Source organism: Kogia breviceps, chromosome 11 (genome assembly GCF_026419965.1).
Source record: "Kogia breviceps isolate mKogBre1 chromosome 11, mKogBre1 haplotype 1, whole genome shotgun sequence".
In the NCBI taxonomy this organism is placed as follows: Eukaryota; Metazoa; Chordata; class Mammalia; order Artiodactyla; family Physeteridae; genus Kogia; species Kogia breviceps.
Window position 1 is genome coordinate 73,983,743 of NC_081320.1, and position 23,371 is coordinate 74,007,113.

Sequence of the window (23,371 nt, forward strand, 5' to 3'; positions counted from 1 at the left end):
ATGAGGGGTAGAAATAACTTCAAAACAAATATAATCATATTTAGTCTCAGCAGTTATTAAATTATCCTGGTAACTGATTCCAAGCACTTTCCCCTATTTTGAGAAATAAGGTGTCGGCCTCTCCAACGAAGTATTGTAGTGGTTATTATTTGCCACCTCAGAAGCCTGAGGCAGTGTTTTCTTTTTTAATTTTAGAAACTAGTGCCTTCCTTCATGAGAGGCTATCTAAATTTGAAAAAGTATTTATCTTTAACATTGCTAACTTAAAATATTACAAATGAACTTACTGTAGAGCAAGTATTTAGGAGGTAGGGGTTGTCAATTCTATGACTAGGGTGCTGAGCAAAAAAAAAAAAAAAAGGTTGACAAGATTGTTTCTTTTATGGTTGATAATCTTTTTTTTTTCCCTAGGACTATCAGACTTGGCTTGACCTTAGAGAATTTGAAACTCGCATTGGTGAACGTTACATTACACACGAAAGTGACGATGCCCGCTGGGAAATACATGCATATACACACAACCTTGTATACCCAAAGCACTTCATTATGGCTCCCAATCCAGATGACATGGAAGAGGATCCTTAATTATTATTGAGCTAACTTCAATAAGGAAGGATTTCATGTTATGGACTGGTATTTTGCTGCATAACTGTTGTTCTTTGTAGGCTGTCATCTGAAAGGATACAAAGACATGAGGAAATATGATAAGGAATCAGTGACACCAATACTGTAGTTCATATTGAGTAGGTACAAGAGGGGAAACTGAGTAATAACACATAATGGAACCCAAGATAAAGCTTTTCATAAATTTTTACAGCATAAGCAATAACTGATTTTTGTATTTTTCCTAATCGTTCATTTTAGTACAATAGTGGCACTTAATTTATCTTCCCTTTCCTATTATTAACATTATTTTTTTAAAAAGGAGAAAACGGCAAGCTAGAGTCCAGTTATTGCATAGCTTGACCAAATCATACAAGAGTTACAAGGTTGATTACTAAACAGATGTGCATTTATGTGGTAACTGAGAGGCTACCAGCATGCCATTTCCTATAGACTTTAAACATTTGTTTAACTGACCATAGAGGCATTGAGGGGTTTTTCCTAGACTCCTGGAAAGGGAGTGCTGGACTGTTTTACCTTTCTTTTTTAGGTCAGAGTCAAGACTCCAAAACAGTGATCCCTAACCCTTTTGGAGTTGAAATTCTGAATATGCTCTTTGGAACATGAAAATTAAGTTATCACCTTTTGTAAGTATTGATATGTTGCATCAGCCCCTACAGTCATTCGGGACAACTGATGTACAAAACCAGGAGTAGGAACTGCTGGTCTCAGTGCTGTTACGTATGTCTTCTTATAGCTCAACTCTGCTGCTAAATATTCACATTCCCACTGACGCCGTTGTGATGCCACAATTGGATTCCAACATTTAATAGGTATAGATCTGAACTCTAAGTACACAATTTATCTTTACATAGGGTTGAATAATTTGAGGAAGAAAATTAAATATATGCTAAAAGTAGGCCAGTGCAGAGTCAGTTAATGCTACAGGAAAGAATAACAGTATCCTTTTGTTCTTCCCTTAGCTTATTGGAAGGCTTTACAGATATCTGGAATGTTTTAAAACCAATTATATTTTAAGCAGTTTGAGGGAATGGATGGGGTGGAGCATGAAGTGTATAAGAGTACGGCTATATTATCAGCTGAGCAAATGAAAGAATGAAATAAGTATTTTTTTTTTAACACTGCAGCTTCAGCAGCCAGCTAAAGACATTTTTTTCTACCCAGATATCATATTTAAGAGGTTAGACTTTTTCATAGCTTTTTAAAAGTTACTAACAGTTTTCCCCCAAAAAAGTTAAAGATCTGGTGGGACCACTCACTTACTAAAAATCTAGGGACTTTTCATTTTTTGATTCCTCAGTAATCATTGTAAACTTTTTTCCCCTCCAAAAAGAGCAAACAACGTGGAGCCAAAAAATCTGGCTCCGTTCTTTAATTTACCTGTGTTGGCCTCGGCAGGTGACAATCTGTCTGAGCCTTGAGTTCCTCAATCTATAAAATAAAGATTATAATTCTTGCCTGTACCTTCCTCACAGTGTTGTGAAGATCAGATGTTTTTAAGCTAAAAGTTATAAAAGTGTTAACTATCACTGCTCACAGAATTTGAGGTAGCAAAGGAAAAGAATGTTCTTCTTGTGAACAGACTAAGACTGAGAGGGCCCTTAGAGATCCTGAAGCTACTGCCTTATCTAGGACTAAAAATATCCTTGAGAGAATGGAAGGAAACACACAGTGCTCCTCTTTTCTGAGCTCTTTACATGTTTTACCCTCACCAACAGCCATGAGGTAAGTGCACATGAACTCCATCTCACAGATAAGGAAACTGAGGCACAGGGAAATTAAGTAACTAGCTGCTGAAGGTCACAGTTAGGATGTGGGTTTGAACCCAGGCATTGTGGCTCCAGAATCCTTCTTACCCCTCCTAACCATTTTACTATACTGCCTACCCCTAAATATCTCCAGGAGACACTCCACAATGTCTCAGTATTTCATTGTCAGACAGGAGTTTAAGAAATTAAACCAAATTAATTTTGTAAAACCTCTGAGAAGTGTATAAATTAAACCAAATTAATTTTGCAAAACCTCTGGGAAGTGTATTTTCCCTGTGATAGAGGATAACTTCCCCAAATTTCTCTAAAGTGTTTATATCAGTGTGCTAAAATGAAGTAATTTTGAGTCACTAGGCACCCTATTGTGGTTTTACTGCGTAAGATGATAATTAACTGGAATGACGTTTGTTTGCTATACTTATATACTCAAACTTTTACAAGCCATGAAATTAATTGCACTCTCTTTGTTTTTGTTGTTGAATGCCTAAGTTTTCTAAAAAAAAAAAACTGTAAAGGCACTGTCAGATAATTTGGAGTTGAGTAATTTCTCCAGTTACTGTATAACCTGCATAACCTTTTTTTGTCTTGAAGCATTGTGTTTGTATAAGAAATAATTGTTAGAAACATTTGATAATGTACAAAGTAGTCTATAATGACACTGTTTAGTACATTTTTATTTTTTATTACATCCCACTTTTTGTAAATATCCTCAAAGAAGCTTGATAATAAAATGTATTTCCATATCACCATACTTTTCCACGTGAAAACCTGAGCCTATCTCTAGTAGAGGTATCCAAAGAAAAATATTTTATTTGGTTGTGTTCTTTTCCCAGGCTTTGGTAATAGAACTGTTTTGGAAATAGTATTTGTAAATGAAACTAATGCTATATTTAAGAACACAGATTTTTTTTAATCTAAAATAAAAAACAACTCATTATTACAATTTTATACAAAATTTGAGGTAATAACCTCAAGGTCTCATTTCTTGGAATGAAAGTTTGGAATAATTTTAGGTTTTTCAGAAACTACCATCAAATATTCCACTACTGCAACTGCCAAAAGACTTAAGTTAAATACCTAATACCAAAGTACATGTATAGGTTTTAAGAAGCATTGCCTCTTTCCCCTTAATCATAAAAACTATTAAATAATTGGGAAGAGCCAACTATGGGCATTTTCATCTTCTAAAAATTCTCCAACCAAGTCTTTAAGGGTCGCCGGGAATGGCCCAAAGTTGAGCAGCATCTGAAAAATAAGGCCTCCATCTTCCTTTAATTTAGCGTGAGATACAGAATGCTAGTCCTGTTCTCAGTGAAGCCAAAGAAGCAGTAAGAAATAACCATTCATCACTGTGCCAATGAATTTCCAATATAGTTAAGCTATAAATTCAAGACGTATAGCTAGTATTCTTTTCCTTTAATTTCACAAATTTGTGTTGCTAATATAACAGTTCTTCAGAAAGTCCATATGTCTGCTATTAATAAAAGTTTTTTGAACCAAAAAATGAGAACTTATAGAACTAAATCTTGACAATTATCTGAAAATGAGAGAATTAACTCAATTTAGAAAATTTTCCTCGTAAGCAGTGTGGATTTATTCTAAGTCATATTTTAAGTACCTGTTAGGTTTATTGGTTTTACTGTGACTTTAAAATTTTTTAAATCTAATTTTAATTATAACATTCACAGAAGCATATGGTAAAAAATTCAAATACCAAAAAGGAGCACAAATAAAAAAGTAAGTCTTTTCCCACCCCTCAAACCAGATTGGGAAATTTAATAGTGATTATTTAAGTTCACAGCAATATAAGGCCTACCTCAAAAAAGAAGAAAAATTTCAAATCACCTAACCTACTGTCTAAAGGAATTAGAAAAAGAAGAACAAACAAAGCCCAAAGTTAGTAGATAGAAGGAAATAATAATTATGAGAGGAAATAAAATAGAGACCAAAAAACAACAGAAAGCATCAATGAAACCAAGAGCTGGTTTTTTGAAAAGATAAACAAAATTGATAAACCTTTTTACAAAATTGATAAACCTTTAGCTGGTTTTTTGAAAAGATAAACAAAATTGATAAACCTTTTTACAAAATTGATAAACCTTTAGCCAGGCTCATCAAGGAGAAAAAAGAGAGGACCCAAATAAACAAAATAAGAAAAAGGAAAAACAACTGTACTACTGAGATACAAAAAAAAAAAAGAGAATACTACAAAAATTATATGCCAACAAAGTGGACAACCTAGGGCTTCCCTGGTGGCGCAGTGGTTGAGAGTCCGCCTGCCGAGGCAGGGGATATGGGTTCGTTCCCCGGTCCAGGAAGATCCCACATGCCGCGGAGCGGCTGGGCCAGTGAGCCTGCGCGTCTGGAGCCCGTGCTCCGCAACGGGAGAGGCCACAACAGTGAGAGGCCCGCGTACAGCAAAAAAAAAAAAAAAAAAGTGGACAACCTACAAGAAATGGAAAAATTTCTAGAAACATACAACCTGCCAAGACTGAGTTAAGAAACAGACAATCTGAACAGTTCAAACCAGTCATTAGTAATGAAATTGAATTTGTAATTAATAAAAAACCTCCCAGCAAACCAAAGTTCAGGCTTCACAGGGGAATTCTAAACATACTAAGAAAAGCTAATACCTATCCTTCTCAAACTATTCCAAAAACTGAAGAGAACGGAATGCTCCTAAATTCATTCTACAAGACCACCATTACCCTAGTACCAAAACCAGATAAAGACTCTACAAAAGAAAATTACAGTCCAGTATCTCTGATGAATATAGATGCAAAAAATCCTAAGTTAGCAAACTGAATCCAACAATATATTTAAAAAGATCACATACCATGACCAAGTGGGATGTATTCCAGGGACACAAGGATAGTTCAATATTTGCAAATCAATCAGTGTGACCCACTACATTAACAAAAGGATAAAAATCACATGATCATCTCAAAAGAGACAGAAGAAGCATCTGACAAAATTCAACAGTCATTCATGATAAAAACTCTCAACAAAGTTGATATAGAGGGAACATCTCAACATAATAAAGGCCACTTAACCACACTCAATAGGGAAAAGCTGAAAATCTTCCCTCTAAAATCCAAATTGGAAGGGAAAAAATAAAATTGTCTATTTGCATATGACATGATACTGTATATAGAAAACCCTAAAGTCTCCACCAAAAAACTGTTAGAACAAATGAAATCAGTAAAGTTGCAGGATACAACATTAATACACAGAAATCTGTTGCTTTGCTTTTTCTTTTTTTTGTGGTATGCGGCCCTCTCACTGCTGTGGCCTCTCCTGTTGCAGAGCACAGTCTCCGGATGCACAGGCTCAGCGGCCATGGCTCACGGGCCCAGCCACTCTGTGGCATGTAGGATCCTTCCAGACTGGGGCACGAACCCATGTCCCCTGCATTGGCAGGCGGACTCTCAACCACTGCGCCACCAGGGAAGCCCTGTTGCTTTTCTATCCACTAATAATGAACTATCAGAAAGAGAAAGCCAGAAAACAATCCCATTTAAAGTTGCATCAAAAAGAATAAAATATCTAGGAATAAACAACCAAGAAGGTGGAAGACCTATACTGTGACAACTATAAAACACTGAGGAAGGAATCTGAAGATGACACAAATGGAAATATATCCTATGTTCTTGAATTGGAAGAATTAACATTGTTAAAATATCAATACTACCCAAAAGCAATCTACAGATTTAATGCAATCCCCATCAAAATACCCATGACATTTTTCACAAAACTAGAACAAATAATCCTAAAATTTATATGGAACCACAAAAGACCCAAATTCCCAAAGCAATCTTGAGAAAAAAGAACAATGCTTATGGTATCATGCTCCCTGACTTCAGACTTTACTACAAAGCTGCAATTATCAAAACAGCATATTGGCACAAAAACAGACACACAGATCAGTGGAACGCAACAGAGAGCCCAGAAATAAACTCACGCACCTATGGTCAATTAATCTATGACAAAGGAGGAAAGAATATACAATGGAGAAGACAGTCCCTTTAATAACTAGTGATTATTGGGCATCCTTTCCTTACTTTTTATATACAAGTAAATATCACTGAACAGAAAACAACCAGTCTGCATTTAGTGTTTTAATTGCTGTGAAATTACTTCTAAGCATTTCTTTAAATGTAGCTTTTCTCCAACAAAAATGGAATCATAACTCCAAAACATTTTACACGCTACTTTTTCACTTACTAAATCTTAGCAATCTTTCTATATCAGAACATACTACTCTACCTCATTTAAAAAATATATGGATAGTTCTATTTAATCAGTCCTGTGAATGGCCAGTTGTTTCCAGTTACAAAACCAATCAGAATTCATGTTTACGTTTTAAAATAAAAATACAGCAACTAGCTTTATTAATTAGAGGAAACCCAATAATAAGTTTCATTAAATTGAGAACACACGTTTGTACCAAGAATCAAACACAATCTTAAAAGATCAATTTTCAGTTGTACTGTATGGGCTATTTTTATTGGCTGTGAAGAGATAAAATATTTTAATACTTATTTTACCTGTGATATATAAAATGTGTTCCCTTTATTCTAGTTTCTTAGGCCAACTTGGGAGTAAAAAGTCCAAACTGAAGTATCACCGCCAAACAAGTTCACCAAACCCAGCTACAGGTGATGGAGAGGGTTTTGACTGACATGCATTCATCTGATGATTTCTACCATGAAGTCTCTGATGAGGTATCAAGGCAAAAAAGTTAAATCTTTCTCCCATCTTCGTAGGATTCATTAACATATCATAGCCCTGAAGTAACTGCTGCCTCAGTGATGGCTCATCTGCTTTATCTAAAAGAACCTGAAAAGAAAAAGATTTCTTAGTGAAAATAACCAGGAGAAAGGATTCCTAGTTATTTGCAGCAATACTAATGACTATTAGCTATTCAATAAAACAGTGCTTAAAATGTAATTTCTGATCATCTACCTTAGAATCATGGTGTGTTTATTAAAGACACAGGTTGCTGTGACCCAAACCTATGGATTTGTATGTTTAGCAAATATTCCCAGGTGGTTTGATCTACACTGAAGGGTTAAGACGTCTTCAAAACAGTTGTAAAATTCATACTCATACAGGCGGTCAAGTTTTCTTAACAAACGTGAATGTTCTTTGGAAGTCTTCATTTTACCTCAGGAGAGATGCATGAAACTTACCAGGCTGCTCCACCCCCAGGTTGTCTGGTTACACTGAACCCTATACTACTGAAAAGACTGGAACACCAAGGATCTGACTAACGACAAGAGCATTAAGGCCAAGTGAACTTAAAATATTTATTGAAATAGTATGAAATTAAAATATTTAATAACAGTGAAATAACATAAATCATTACCTTCAGCCGGACATCAATGCCCATATTTCTTAAAAATGTTTGCTGTTTTATTGGACCCAGAGAAGCTACTTTCCCCTGGGACATTCTGCGCAAGTAACTGAAGTCCACGTCAGCTGTGAGGTCTGCTGTTCCCGGGGCAATTAAGACATCATGAAGCCTGTGGCCACAAAACCCCTTGAACATAATTTTTTAAATGATGAGTTTTTGTACTTTTATGATTATCATTATCAAGATTAAAGAAGTGCTATCATTTTAGTACATTTTACATAACTGTTAAAAAGGAAGATGTAGCCTAAATCAGTGGTTTACAAACTCTTACCAAATAGCACCCTTTCTTCAAATGAGATGCTATGTGGAAAACCCACTATAAAGTGCTATGTTATAGTGCCTGAAGATGCTGCTGCCTTTGACAGTTGTTTAAAATTTTCATTAATGCCCATGGTGAAGAAGTAGAAGAGAGAATTCTCCAGATGAATTCAGGTTACCAGAACCTAGATGGTGTTTTACAAAGTATATCCATCAACTATATGCATCAGAATCACCTGAGAGCAAAGCAACTATACTCCAATAAAAATTATTAAAAAAAAAAAATCACCTGAGAACATGTTACTGGACTCTACCCAGACCTAGCAAATCAGAATCCTGGAGATAAGCCTAGAGAATCAGTGCTTAAAGAAAAAAAAAAACTCTCCAGGTTTTTCTTTAAAAAAATATAAAGTTAGAAATTGAGAAACACCAATCTAGAAAATGACTTAATAACATCTAGTTAAATGTATTTCAGTATACTTTAATTAAAGCATACTGAACAGAATTGATCATATTCCAAGACAGCAGTCCCCACCCTTTTTGGCACCAGGGACCGCTTTCGTGGAAGACAATTTGGGGGATGGTTCATGTGGTAATGGGAGCGACTGGGAGCAGCAGACGAGGCTTCGCTCACTTGCCCGCCCCTCGCCTCCTGCTGTGCGGCCCCGTTCCTAACAGGCCAAGGACCACTAATGGTCTGAGGCCCAGGGGTTGGGGACCCCTGTTCCAAGAGCATAAGAAAGGATGTTTAGGAAGGATAAAACAATACATCTGGAAAGGAAAAAAACGTGTTGAAAATATGACAGAAAAAGTTTGAATGATTACAGTAGCTAGATCAAATCTATAGAAAGTAACAATGTTTTTTTAAATGAAGGAGGGGAAATTTTTAAAAACTTTTAAGAAAATCTTTCAATTTGAATTATTCAGCTGCTTACTAGGATCTGTGCAAACCTAGGTTCTGCAATTTAAGGAATAATGCAGACAATCCAGACCCTGTTCAAAAGAGAGGTGGACAGTTAAGGGTAATTATAATAACATGGATTAATTATAAAATAATGTAATACAACAGTGCTAAGCACTGTAGAAACCAAAATAAGATAAAGATCTTCAATGAGCGTCAAACCTAATAAATGACAACTGTAAGTAAATTGTACCAGTTAAATTCTGATAAATCATGTGACTGAATTATACATACTCTGAAGGTATCTGTCTTAGTTCCATCATGACCATAATCAGCAATCAGGGCAGCACCTCCAGTTAGTGAAATGCGTTGAGAAAGTTCCTGAATAATAACACCAGCATCAGGACACACTTCCACGTGATCCCTTGTTTCATCACACTAGTAAGGGAACAGTGGAATCAAAATACATCATTCAAAAGACCTGTTTCCTTAGGGTTTTTCTACAATGAGCATTTCTTAGTTACAATAAAAATAAATTCCTTCTCAGGGCTTCCCTGGTGGTCCAGTGGTTGGAACACCACGCTTCCACTGCAGGGGGCGCGTGTTCGATCTCTGGTCGGGGAACTAAAGTCCCACATGTAGCACAGACAAAAAAATTGTTTAAAAAAATAAATAAATAACTTTTTTTAAATAAAAAAAATTCCTTCTCAATATGAATATGTTGTCTACACTCAACTTTTCACATGACATCCTTTCTATTACACAGAATTCCTTGGTTCTCCGATGTTATCCATTCAGTTTACAAAGATATTTTAATTTTAATGCCTTTTATAAAATGGCATATGCCCCTCTCAACCCTCCAAATGGCTAAGAACAGTATCATTTTATTTATGGTGATTTTACTTCTGTATCATAATTCATATAAATATACTCCACTGGGTTGAAAGGATGGAAAAGGAATTTTTGTCTGCCTAGAACAGTGTCTGACACGTAAGAGACACTAAAAATTTGTGCTGGTAGAACAAATGATATAAATCCAATATAACAAAACAGACCCTATTAAAGCAAGTATATTTGCCGCCTTTTGCAGGAAAAGGTACCCCAACGACATGCCCCATATCTAGCAATACCGGCTTATAAACTAGTGTCAATGTACCTGAAACCCTAATTTCCCAAGATGTTCAACTATTAACTAAGGGTCCTCAAGAAGTACATACTAGCTTAAAACGTGTATTGACAATAAATAGTAATTCTTGCCAACTGGACCAGCAGATATGAAATTTCACTAATTCCTGTGATAATGAAAAAAATTTTTCCTCATTGTGCAAACGTACATTAACTTTTGCTCCCTCCTAACACCTATTACAAGTGAAGTACTGACCTGCTCTGATGTCTCTGCCTATAATGGCACAGGTCTAAGAGGTACAGAGTCAGGCAGACTCAGCCCTTGAGTCTCACCTCATCTACTGCTTACTAGAGACAAGTTACTTAACCTTTCACAGTCTATTTCATATACTAGGCTTATTGTGAGAATTAAATGAAATAATAAACCACTAAGCCTCCAGTGCTATTAAATAAATTACTGTGGTTTGACTATATAAACCATGGGGTCAGCTGCTTCAGGCATAAGATGACACGACTCAGCATTCCATGATGACATTCTTAATATCCTAGACTGCTCTTCAAGAGATTCCATTACCATTTGCTCCATCCAAATGAGAGGGAAATCATCACTCCCTTTCTCATAAGTGTACACTGTTCAAGTGAAGACCTAAAAACAATAAACTCTCGGGGTAAGTTAGCTCTCAGTAGCTTTATGAATTTGCTTCTCACTCAGGTAAAATTAGCCAGAGTATGAGAAAGCAGAAATGCTCACAAGCACTTAGGCTGATATTTTAAACTTATGCTTTGCAATGAAAACTTAATTCAGAGGTTTACGTTTAAAAGCTCTTCTGCTTTTAAAATTGATAACTTCTAAGGCAGAAATTCTTAGTTATAGTCCAGAAAGTAGAAATCATCTTTTTCTGAGCTCAAAAAAAAGGTAATAAAACAGGCAATCTAAAGCCCAAACATTCCTGAGAAGTACAGGTTTTTTGAACGTTTAAACTCAAACTGAAGATACATAGGCTCTCGCAATTATCCCTTGAGGACAATAGAAAGAAGAAGTAATCAAATTTTAATTTGGGTGGAAGCATGAGAAAAAAGGAATGCTCTAACAGTAGCCCAAAGAGAGTGATAATAAAACTTACCTAATAATAGTTTTGAGAGTTAAATGAGAAAATAGAGTAATAAGGGCTTCCCCGGTGGTGCAGTGGTTAAGAATCCACGTGCCAACACAGGGGACATGGGTTCAAGCCCGGGTCCGGGAAGATCCCACATGCTGCAGAGCAACTAAGCCTGTGTGCCACAACTACTGAGCCTGTGCTCTAGAGCCCACGAGCCACAACTACTGAGCCTGCATGCCACAACTACTGAAGCCCGCGCACCTAAACCCTGTGCTCTGCAACAAGAGAAGCCACCGCAATGAGAAGCCTGCGCACCGCAACGAAGAGGAGCCACCATTCGCTGCAACTAGAGAAAGCTGGAGCACATCAATGAAGACCCAGTGCAGCCAAAAATAAATTTTAAAAAAAAAGTAATACATACAAAATATTCAATAAATATTGTTATTGTTACTGTACTACATTGTTTTCACAGATACATAACTTCCTGTCAAGTAGACAATATTGTCACCATTTGATAGAGGACTGAGGTAAACAGAGACAGGGACTTGCTGAGTAATCACTTACTTTCTTATTACATTAATGTCACACAGCTAAGAAATGATTTGAACCCAGTCTCCTGACTCTAAATCCTGTGCATTTTCACTATTAATAAAAAGCACCTTTCATGTTACAAGGAGCTCTAAAATACTAACTCAGAAAATAAGACTGAAGATTTGGTTGGCAATAAACTAAGAAAAAAAAATTATTCCTACTTGTATGAAGGCTTCTGCTGGGGTGGCACAAGGCGCCAAAACAAATCTCAGTTTATCAGAAACCTGTGGATCAATATCAATGAGTACTTCTCGCCATCCGCGTGGTGTTTTCTAAACACAAAATAACACATAAAAACAAAATTTTGCAAGTTCTCACAATTGCCTCTACCAAAATAACTTTTCTCCTCTTATCATATATAAGATAGATAACTAACATTTACAGAGCACTTTACCACTTAAATTATTTAAAGGCATTACTTCATTTCCTTTGAACAGTATGAGTAGAATGATAGATGCAAACTATTAAAATGCTGTTTAGATAAGAAATGGAGGAGGAAATAAGCAACATGGAAAGTACCCCCAAAATGGAAAACAGACTTAGGAGGACTAATCAGAAGGTTCTGCCAACAAATTACTACATAATAATATATACTCTTAGCCCTACAAGCTACCAGTACATGTGCATTACCACCAAATCTTAAATCTCCTCACAGAAAGAATGAAGAAAATTTTTAATTTTTGGAATTTAAAAATATTTGCTAAAAAATAATCCTTCATTGCACTATAGTCATTTACTATCTTACATTCTCATACATCTTTGTCCCAGAAGAATTAAGAATCCTTAATATCCTAAGAATTAAGAATTCTTAATATTTCACTTTTGCCTTTCAATTATATTCATCAAACTTCCAAATATAGCTAACTTCAACAAGTAATAATTAAACACCATAAATGTTTATTCTTACAACATAAGGCCCTTTGTTATTCAATTATAAATGTGACTTCTTTCCCATCAATACCTGAAACTTATGCACAGGAAGAACATCGAAAAATTCATGTGCAAGATAAAAGCTGTACTCTAAAAACAGAAGAAAAAAATTAACATTTCAGCATTTTAAAGGCAATAAATTGTTTGTTTTGAACATTAACAAATAGAAAATGCATAGTTCTTCGTAATGGAACTTGTGATGCTTCCATAATTAACTTCCACAGAATCACCCACCTCTTCATGGCAAACCTACTGTGTAGAACATACACAGGAACAATTATTACTATTCCCATTTTCCACATAGAGGGTCAGAGAGCTGAAATATCCCAGTTATCAGTTTAATGTTTTATTCATCACCAAGCCCAAAAGAAATCAGAACTCAAATTTGTTAGCTGGAAGAGGATTTGAATTTCCTAAAATCATCCAAGATGGTTAAGGCCAGGAATGGCTGTGGTGCCTTGGCCAAGGTCAGACCACCACTTTAGGTTTGAGCTGGGGCTCACCAATATATCATTCTTGAGGAGTGAAGGGATTCTCTCACCACCCCTTGCTTGCCTTTAGGCAAGTAAGGATGATCAAAAGATGAGATAATTAAAGTAAACTCATCTACTAACACTGCTTCCTTTGGGCCCCACTGCCTTGGGCTACTTCATTATCAGTACTATCTGAGGGGTAGGGAAAAAATAAAAAGTACAACGGAGATCCATATTTTGGTTTTGGTTTGCTTTGGTGTTTTTTTGTTTTGTTTTGTTTTGTTGTTGTTTGTTTTTGTCTGCTTTGGCTTTTGCAACACTACATGAAATTATTTTCTAACACAATGCTGTTCTCTATAGGTAAGGGACTTGGCAGCCCTAACTCAATCTACTACATTGCTCTACAAGGTTGTGGTCACCTATCACTACGGTGAGGGGTTGCGATCAGTGTAAAATAATTACCTTTTGGAACATCTTGCAGATCTCGGTACCAGGAAATTGGAATTCCAGACTTAGTGACACCTTTCATATATACTGGGGATCCAGCATTTCGCTCTAATAGGACCTTCTCTTCAGTCAAAGTTAATGCTTGAATCTCACTTAATTTTTGGCTCACCTCTACCAGATGTATTGAAATGTCACAGTTTTTCAGCACAGATGCAAGCTGACTGAACACCTAAATATAAAAAGAAGAAACTGGCAAAACCTTGTTGAGTAGATTTTAGGTTTTCTAACCATTTACCTCAATAATTTGCTCATGTCACAGCAAAAGTAATAATTGGTTTCAGAGAACCTCACACAAGTCACTCTCCAGCAGTCTATGAGAATCATAACCTACTGGAGTTATTAAACGTAGTCCATGTAAGAAATGAACAGTACATAGTACACAGTACAATTTGGTTTCTTACCGATAAAAATTAGAATTATGACTAACAAATGAAAATAAAAGCTTTAGCATCCAATAAAAACAATGATTCAGGGCTTCCCTGGTGGCGCAGTGGTTGAGAGTCTGCCTGCCGATGCAGGGGACACGGGTTCATGCCCCGGTCCGGGAAGATCCCACATGCCGCGGAGCGGCTGGGCCCGTGAGCCATGGCCGCAGAGCCTGTGCGTCCGGAGCCTGTGCTCCCCAACGGGAGAGGCCAGCCCACGTACCACAAAAACAAACAAACAAACAAACAAACGATTCAGATTAGTGAGTCTAAAAAAAGACCAAAGAAATAAAATGTGCCTTGATTTTTTTTTAACTTTGAAACAACAGATTTATTACTTATAAGACCTGAAAATTATTATACACATCACACCTGGGGCCACACAGCAAGTTCATGGGTAAAGAGCTAGGCTTGATTTTAAAAAGCTGCTATGGGGGCTTCCCTGGTGGCGCAGTGGTTGAGAATCTGCCTGCTAATGCTGGGGACACAGGTTCGAGCCCTGGTCTGCGAAGATCCCACATGCCGCGGAGCAATTAGGCCCATGAGCCACAATTACTGAGCCTGCGCGTCTGGAGCCTGTGCTCCGCAACAAGAAAGGCCACGATAGTGAGAGGCCCGCGCACCGCGATGAAAAGTGGCCCCCGCTTGCCGCAACTAGAGAAAGCCCTCGCACAGAAACGAACAGCCAAAAATAAATAAATAAATAAAAATTTTCTAAAAATAAAATAAAAAGCTGCTATGAAGAGAGTATCCCAAAGAAGATCATTGACTAGCCACTGATACAGCAAGTAGGGCCCTAGAAAGTGATGTGGAAAGTCAAACTGCTGTATCTCAAGTGATTTGGGCAGCAGGAGGCTGTGGCAATAGCTTGAAAAAAATAAAAAAAGAAAAAGAAAAAGCTGCTATGCCTTCAAAATAATCTCACCCCTGAGATGATCAGACTGTATCCACAAGAAATCAGATTTGAATGGCACTAATTACTTGACAGTTTAACTCTGAGATTCTTTCCCATTTTCAATTTCTTCTTAGCCACACATTTTTGCTACTGTAAACATGAGAAAAAAAGGAATATACTAATGTTTTATCAATATTTTAATGCTAAAAATTCAATGCCAATTGCATAAAGTACATCAGTATTTTTTTCATTTGAATTTAATACTCACTGGTGATTTGCCTACTTTTGAGACCTGAATATGCAGGTACAGACTGACTAGGACAAGACAACTTTTCCGAATTTAGTTCTGAGATAAAACTATACATGGAAAAACTTCTTCCCAAGAGAAAAATCCTTCAGAAATATGATCAAAAATTAAAAGTCTGTAATTACACCTTTGGCTATTTTCTTTACATTCCTTTAAATTCTTTGGCTTTTTAAGAGTTCTCAGGACTTGATCTAGGGAAGCATCCTTTAGATATTTTAAGAGCTGTGGGTATAGTCTGGAGCACGGAGTTTAAGGTAGAGCACAGAAACAAGTCTGGTCGGGAACATCTTGTACTGAGAAGAGGGTAGCTGCCAAAGATGTTTATGCAGGAGAATGATAAAGCCAACCATTTTCTTTCCAAAAGACAAGCATAAAGAATGGATTATGGGGGACAGGGATTAGGAATTTGGGATTAACAAATAAAAACTACTATATATAAAATAAACAACAAGGACCTACTGTATAGCTCAAGAAACTATATTCAATATCTTATAATAATCTATAATGGAAAATAATCTGAAAATATATATATAATCACTTTGCTGTACACCTGAAACATTGTAAATCAACTATACTTCAATTAAAAAAATATTTTTAAGAAAAAAAGAGCTTTGGGCTTAATTTTTAAAGTTCTTGAAACAAAATATTGTTTGAGAATCTTATTAAATAGTTTATATTCAGATGACTTTGCCAATTTAAAAAGATACAAAAGAGAGCCCTGGAAACATAAAGCAGTGGGTTACCCCCACCACCAAAAACATACACTATAATAAGGATTCTTATTTGTCAGATATTTGTAAATTTTCTTTGAAAAAAAAAATCCTTCAATTCTTAATTTCAAGCAGAAATCATATAGCATCAAGAAATTTAAATTTCTTTAAATTGAATATTCTTTTTTTTTTAAACTGATTTGTCAGGTACACACAAAATAAACTCACAATTTATTTTGGAACATACAATGTAAGTAACTTTGATGTTAGTAGATAATGCCCAGTAGCTATTCACATGGGTTTTACCAAAATATACTTAAAAGCAGTACGTGAGAGCTGCCCTTGCTCCCCATCCTCACCAACCAAGGTCTGACAACCTTGGTGTTGTCAGACTTTCTAATTTTGAGGCTACAGTGGTTACTCACTGTGATTTTAATTTTCATTTCCCTGACTACCAATGAGTCTGAGCATCTTTTTGTTTTCATTAGCCACATGGATTTCCTCTTTTATGACAGGCCTGTTCACATCTTTGGCATGACTTTTCTGAGTTATCTGTCACCTTCTTACGGATTTAAAGGAGATCTTCGGGGCTTCCCTGGTGGCGCAGTGGTTAAGAATCCGCCTGCCAATGCACGGGAGACAGGTTCGAGCCCTAGTCCAGGAAAATCCCACATGCCGCAGACCAACTAAGCCCGTGTGCCACAACTACTGAGCCTGCGAGCCTAGAGCCCATGCTCTGCAACAGGAGAAGCCACCGCAATGAGAAGCCCTCACACCACAACGAAGAGTAGTCCCAGCTCGCCGCAACTAGTGAAAGCGTGCACAGCAACAGAAGACCCAACGCAGCCAAAATATAAAAAATAAAATAAATCTATTAAAAAGAAAGTTCTTTATGTGTTCTAACTACCAGTTCTTTGTTAGTTATATGTGTTACAAATAACTCCTCCCACCTTGTGTTTTGTCTTGTCACTTTCTTTATGGTGTATTTGAAGAACAACATGTTCCTAGTTTCTTTAAAGAATAAAAAAGTTCTTAATTTTAATGTATTTGAAATTATTAATCTTTTCCTTTATGGCTTTTGCTTTTTATATAATGTAAAAAACTCCCTACTCATGGGCTTCCCTGGTGGCGCAGTGTTTGAAAGTCTACCTGCCGATGCAGGGGACACGTACCGCGTACCGCAAAAAACAAAAACAACTCCTCCCTACTCAGAAGATGAATATTCTCCCATAATATCTTCTCAATGTTTTATACTTTTAGCTTTTACATTCTCCCCTCACCCCCATTTTTTTTTTTTTTTTTTTTTTGGTGGTACGCGGGCCTCTCACCGTTGTGGCCTCTCCCTTTGCGGAGCACAGGCTCCGGATGCGCAGGCTCAGCGGCCATGGCTCACGGGCCCAGCCACTCTGTGGCATGTGGGATCTTCCGGACCGGGGCACGAACCCGTGTCCCCTGCATCGGCAGGTAGACTTTCAAACACTGCGCCACCAGGGAAGCCCTCACCCCCACTTTTTAAGATTAATAACAGATAATAAGTAATGATTCATTATATTATTTTGACATTACATTTTAGCTGAGAAATATGAGATTAAGGAGATAAGACTGAAAACCAAGGAAATCAACAAAGTTTTCAAACTCAGTCAAAGGTAACAAGAGTCAGGTACATGAGACTTTAAGACATTCTTTTATTACTTACCCTCAAAATATCTCCCAAGAGGGTACCCCTGCCTGGGCCCAGTTCTACCAGTTGGAAAGCTGCATTTTTTCCAGTGGCTATCCATTCACTGATAAACCATATCCCTAGGAGCTGTGACAAGGAAAGAACTACATTCAAGCTTTATAAAGCATAAAAGTATACCACAATATAAAACTCTATGTAAATAGACTTTACACCGGAAGGCAAAATGTTTCCTAACAACCATACACGTTATTTAACATGTTAATATATGTTCACGCACAAAGGAACTTCACTGGGACTACAGTACAACAGACACCACTTAGGAAGCTTAATAACGGAAAAAAACACCTAGTTAAAAGGCAGCCTCTACTATAAAAGGTCCAATGACACAGATAAGAAGATATCACTTACCAAAAGGTACTAGTATTTAAAAGCAAACAGACATATGAAATATGATTCTGCCATTTCTTCATATTCATGTAATTTCAATAATTACATGGCTTTAAGTCATAATTAATATTTTTTAATGCCTAGATTTTTCTTCCTCTTGTGTACTATTTTCTATTTCTAAATTGATCAAAGGTTATATATGGAAATAAATGAACTAGAATTCCTGAAAACAAAGTTCTTAAGGAGACTTCTACTGTAAATACAGCTAAATAAGGGTATAGGCTATAGCGTGCATTTTGATTCCACTAATTCCTCAGTATTTTTTATCTTTTCTCTCTTCCTTCTTGAGAGAACTCTCAACCTTCTTCTTCACCTTGCCTGTTGTCTCTCTTCATCTTTCCATTCTCATTTTTTCATCTGGTTCTCCTCTTTTCCAACACCTTTTCTTCCATTTCTTTTCTTTTTCTTTCCTTCTGTCCTCTGTATCTCTACATTTCCTTTTCTACAGTAAAGTATAAATCTTTCAAATGTCCTCAATACCTCTATTACTCTCTATTTCTTCAGTATATAAACCACTAAAAAATTAAAACTTGATGAATCACCAAAAACAAAGCTGTAAAACACAACTGTAGAATACTACTACTTGATCTATTCTCAAATGTTTGATAATTAGTTTCTTCTAGAGTTTATGTTGGATATTACCTCCCCAAAGATCTGACTTATTTCAGGTGAAGTAATGAAATCTCCTTTTTCTCCTAGCATGTCACGGTTCACATAATAGCCCTATGTAAAAGGAAAAAAATGGAGAAAACAAATTAATTTTCAAATAAGCTTTTTATTTTATTTTTTTATTTTTTTTGCGGTACGCGGGCCTCTCACTGTTGTGGCCTCTTCCGCAGCATGTGGGATCTTCCCAGACCGGGGCACGAACCCGTCTCCCCTGCATTGGCAGGCGGATTCTCAACCACTGCGCCACCAGGGAAGCCCTCAAATAAGCTTTTTAAAAATCCCCTCCAAAATCTCACATAATGTATACAATGAGATAAACAAGTTATTTCATAAGTAAGTTCTCTCTTCTAAATAATCAAAATAAACAGCATCTTTACTTAAATTTTACAAAGTAACAGTCATTTTGCTGAACTGGTAGAACAACAATCACTCCTTGACTACAAAGGCAGAAGCCAAGCAGGGCCCCTCTCCACACTGCACAGCTGCCCTCCCTCTCCTGCCTCCACACGAAGACCCTGGCTGCCCTGCAAGCCCCTCGCCCAACCTCTCCCACTGTGTTTCAGATCAACCCTGCCTGCTCTTGAGGCTGCTTCTTGACCTGGGTGCTGGTGACACGGGAGTGTTCACTTTGTCAAAATTCATGAAGCTGTATAAATGTGATTTATGCATTTTTCTATGTGAATGTTATATCTCAATAAAAAGTTTATTTTTTCTTTGTTTTTGTTTTGTTTTTAATTTGCCCTGCCTGGCCATACATCCTCGCCATCGCAAATGTTCTCCTTTCTCCTTTCCCATCTCTCCCTGGCCATCAGATTACTCAGTAAGTCTGAATCTCCTCAAATGCCACCTTCTCTGACCTCCTCCTCCAGCCCTCCAACATCAGGTGAAACCACATGCCTCTTTTTCTAAACTTATTTCTTTATATATCTAAATTCTTCACCAGAAAGATTAGTCATTTGGGGGACGGGACTATTTCTTATTTACCTTCATATCCCAAGTTTTAGCATAGTGTCTAGCCTTCAAGAAACACTCAAGAATTGTTTAAAATTTCCCTATGCCCTTCGAGCCCCTTCTTCTACCAGCTGACTCTCAGCAGGTGACCTGGGCTCCCGCCCACACAGGAATTAAAGAATGTTATTAAATAGACTTCCTCAGGTTCCTGACCCCATCCAGCCTCCACTGTTCCCATTCTTTCCTCGGGACTCAAAGGATGAAACGCCTACACCTTCTGCTCTTTTCCAGACTTAACCCTGTGCTCTGGCTCAATCACCATTCCTCACATAACCCTCATGGGCCAAGATCTTTCTATCACAGCTTTCTCTTACAGTTTCAACTTTTCCCCCTCAGCATTAGATATTTAATTAAGTCACTTCCATCTTTAAAAACATTTTTTCACTCCATACAGCATCTCCCCTCTAGCCTTTCTCTTTCCCTTCATAAGAAAGTATTTCAGGGGTGGGGTGGGGTGGGGTGTGTGTGTGTGTGTGTGTGTGTGTGTGAGAAACGAACCACTTTGGCAGTCTAATGAACACTACAGACCCTTCACAGAATGTTTTTAAATGCACAGGACTTAAAACACACAGGACTAAATACTGAAAAATACTTATCAGGGTTCCCTGGTGGTGCTGTGGTTAAGAATCTGCCTGCCAACACAAGGGACACGGGTTCGAGCCCTGGTCCAGGAAGATCCCACATGCTGCGGAGCAACTAAGCCCGTGTGCCACAACTACTGAGCCTGCACTCTAGTGCCTGCGAGCCGCAACTACTGAAGCCCGCACGCCTAGAGCCCGTGCTATGCAACAAGAGAAGCCACTGCAATGAGAAGCCCGCACACTGCAACAAAGAGTAGCCCCCGCTCGCCGCAACTAGAGAAAGCCTGCATGCAGCAACGAAGACCCAACACAGCCAAACATAAATAAATAAATTTATAAAAAAAGAAAAATACTTATCAAATATTTTAAAAATAAATTTGTGATATAGTAATATATATACACCTTTATAAGTGTATTAAAAAGCAAAATGGAGCTGAAGTTCTAATAAATAATGAAGTTTTGAAGTACAGAGAAGTACAATAGTATTTTGAGATATCATGATCACTCTGCTGTGATATGACAATGTCAGTGATTTCCACTGACACTAAAATCAGAGTATTGCTGATGGTACTGGTTGTCGCCTATGTTCATAATCAGAGAAACACTAAACTTCAGTTAGAGGTTAATGAAAATAAAAGTGTAATTTTTATTCCCATCCACGTCTACAACCCCCCTGATTTCTATTCAAGGATCCCTAGGTTAAGAACCCCTACTTTAAATCTGAGTTACCTCAAGCCTTACTCCTGAAAAACCTTCTCTTCTCTAAGTATACTCTCGCTGGTTCCTTTTGATTTTAACGTCATCTGTATACTGATGATGACCAAATTTGTATATGCATGCCCAATCTTTCTCACGAACTCCAGACTCTTATGGCCAACGGCTCACTTACTATCTCCACCTGATGTCACTGCCAACACAATGTACATGAATGCACCTCCTAAAGGTTTCCCATTGCACTAACACAAAAATTTAAATTTCATAAAAGCACTGCATGAACTGGCTCCTCTCCAAACTCATCTCATACTACTTTCCTCACCATCAAACCCTCCCACCTGCCAGTCACTGCCCTGCAGCCACACTGGTGCCCTTCTCTTCTTTGTGTACCAAAGCATTTCCCAGCTTACAAACCTTGTGCTTCTGGATCCTCTGCTGGGAACCCACTTCTCCCAGACTTTTGCCAGGCTGGCCCAATCCCCAGCCTTCAAGCCTCAGCTCCGATGTACTGGCCTTCCCCAACCACCTACCTAAGGGACTTCTACAGTCCCTATTCCCACTATAGTGTTTGCTTTCAATCCCTATTAACCCAGTTTAGTTTGTTTGTTTGTTTTTTCCTCCCTCAGAAGCACTTACAACAATCCACAATGAACTTAATTATCTGTTTCCTTGTTTATGGTTCATTATCTCACTCGAACATAAGCGCCATGCTCCATTGTCCACTGCAGTGTTCCCAGAGCGTGAGACAGTGTTTGGTACATATGGCGCCTCAATAAATGGATAAATGATGAGTGGACCTCAACTCTAACCCAGAGATGTTTGCTTTAAAGCTTCTCCTTATCTGAACTTTTGGTACACGGTAATACTGCGTTAAAGGATCTCTTCCTTTACTAAACCTCTGGACCCTGAGTCACTCTACTATATCCAACAGCAAAAGGCCAAACGAACCCCAGGATTCCACAGATCTCATATTTCAACCCAACAAAAGGTGAAACATTCTAAAATAAAAGGACCACAGGCTTTCACCAACTGACTTTGCAGAGCAGACAAGGAAATGAACATCAAAAACCTGTGACCATGCCTAATGCTAGAACGTAAACACCCAGACCTTCCATTCTCAATGGAATACGCTTCCAGTGCCTGCTGATGCCATCCCAACACAGCTTTCCAGGCACTAAATTCGTATTTCCTGTTGCCTATTGGACATTTCCACCTGAGTCCCACAAACACTTCAAAGAGTTCGGACTGAACTCTTTCCTACCTCTAGCTCCTCCTGAATTCCCTTCTTCCTGAAAAATAACTCTAGTATCTACCATAAACCCAGGTAGGGAAGTCATCCTTCCTTCATCTCATAAATCCAATCGGTTACATCGTTCCCTGAACATCTTTGTAACTTGTCCTCCCTTTATTTTTTTTTGTTTTTGGTTTTTGTGTCCTCTCTTTAAAGCCACTGCCGCTGACTTGACCCAGCCCTGACCAATTGACAGACTCATTTATCTGTCCCCAGGTCTTCGAGCGTGGCTCTTCCATTGGAAGGCAACTGCCAGGGCTGAGGACCTTCGGGGTCCTCTCTGAGCATATCCCCCTGGTTCACACCTCGCAGCGCAGCTAGAGCGGGCCTGGTCCCCGGGCTCCCCCGACCCATACCTTGGCTGGGTTGGTCAAGACCTCCTTCATGTACTCGGCCACGGTAATGGGACCAGTAGACTTGATTTTGTACATAAGATGCCGCAGCATAGGGGTCACCGGGTTGTTTTCTGCCGGCTCATTCCCGGAGCTGAAGTACTTTCCTCTCCAAAGACAAGGAAGGACTGTAGAAAACACACATTAAACGGCATTCATTAGAAACCTTAGTATTGGCATGTGCACAGCAGCTGGAGTCATTTCAAAGCGGCTTCGTCAACCCTTCACCTCGGCCAAATACAGGAAAGCGGTTTCGGGCCCTCAGCACGACCAAAGGGCGCAGCAGGCACGCGCTTGGCCCACGACCACACAGCCGTTTCGTGTCTGACGCTAGACTCCAGGCTGCAGCCCAGACCGCCCCGGAGCCCCCTCAACTGGAGAAGGTGCCCCGGGCGATTTCCACGGCAACGGGAGTCTGGCACCGCAAATGCTTACCCGCGCGCACGGCGCACAGCCGCCCAGCGCCTGACGCAGCCAAGACGCTCATCCCGGACTCCGCACGCAGTTGCTAGCCGCCAGCCGCCCGTAGGTGGGGAATGCTCCTATTTCCGGGG

The 23,371-nt window shown here is 38.3% G+C and overlaps 2 protein-coding genes across 12 annotated transcripts in view; one reads left to right on the forward strand and one right to left on the reverse strand.

Annotated features, from left to right (window-relative positions):
• The window catches only part of PRKD3 (protein kinase D3), an 87,136-nt gene extending 85,049 nt beyond the window's left edge, over positions 1–2,087 (forward strand). For both annotated transcript variants that reach the window (XM_067007783.1, XM_059078256.2), the window contains one exon: positions 412–2,087. In XM_067007783.1, coding sequence (XP_066863884.1) covers positions 412–585 — 174 coding nt within the window. In that variant the 3' untranslated portion in view covers positions 586–2,087. The remainder of the gene's footprint in view (positions 1–411) is intronic.
• NDUFAF7 (NADH:ubiquinone oxidoreductase complex assembly factor 7) lies at positions 524–23,366 on the reverse strand. 10 transcript variants are annotated; one of them, XM_067007787.1, is made up of 12 exons: positions 23,253–23,366; positions 22,782–22,945; positions 18,802–18,882; positions 17,728–17,838; positions 13,650–13,863; positions 12,746–12,804; positions 11,946–12,056; positions 9,263–9,349; positions 7,762–7,935; positions 6,941–7,232; positions 2,005–2,055; positions 524–673 (listed from the first exon to the last, which is right to left on the reverse strand). In XM_067007787.1, exons 1-10 carry the CDS (start codon positions 23,302–23,304, stop codon positions 7,017–7,019), a joined length of 1,269 nt encoding a protein of 422 aa, XP_066863888.1. In that variant the 5' UTR covers positions 23,305–23,366; the 3' UTR covers positions 524–673; positions 2,005–2,055; positions 6,941–7,016. The 10 variants fall into 10 exon arrangements, with proteins under 10 accessions (XP_066863888.1, XP_066863886.1, XP_066863895.1 ...); XM_067007785.1 differs by having other exon boundaries at positions 9,263–9,406; XM_067007794.1 differs by lacking the exon at positions 7,762–7,935.
• Between the last annotated feature and the right edge of the window lie 5 nt (positions 23,367–23,371).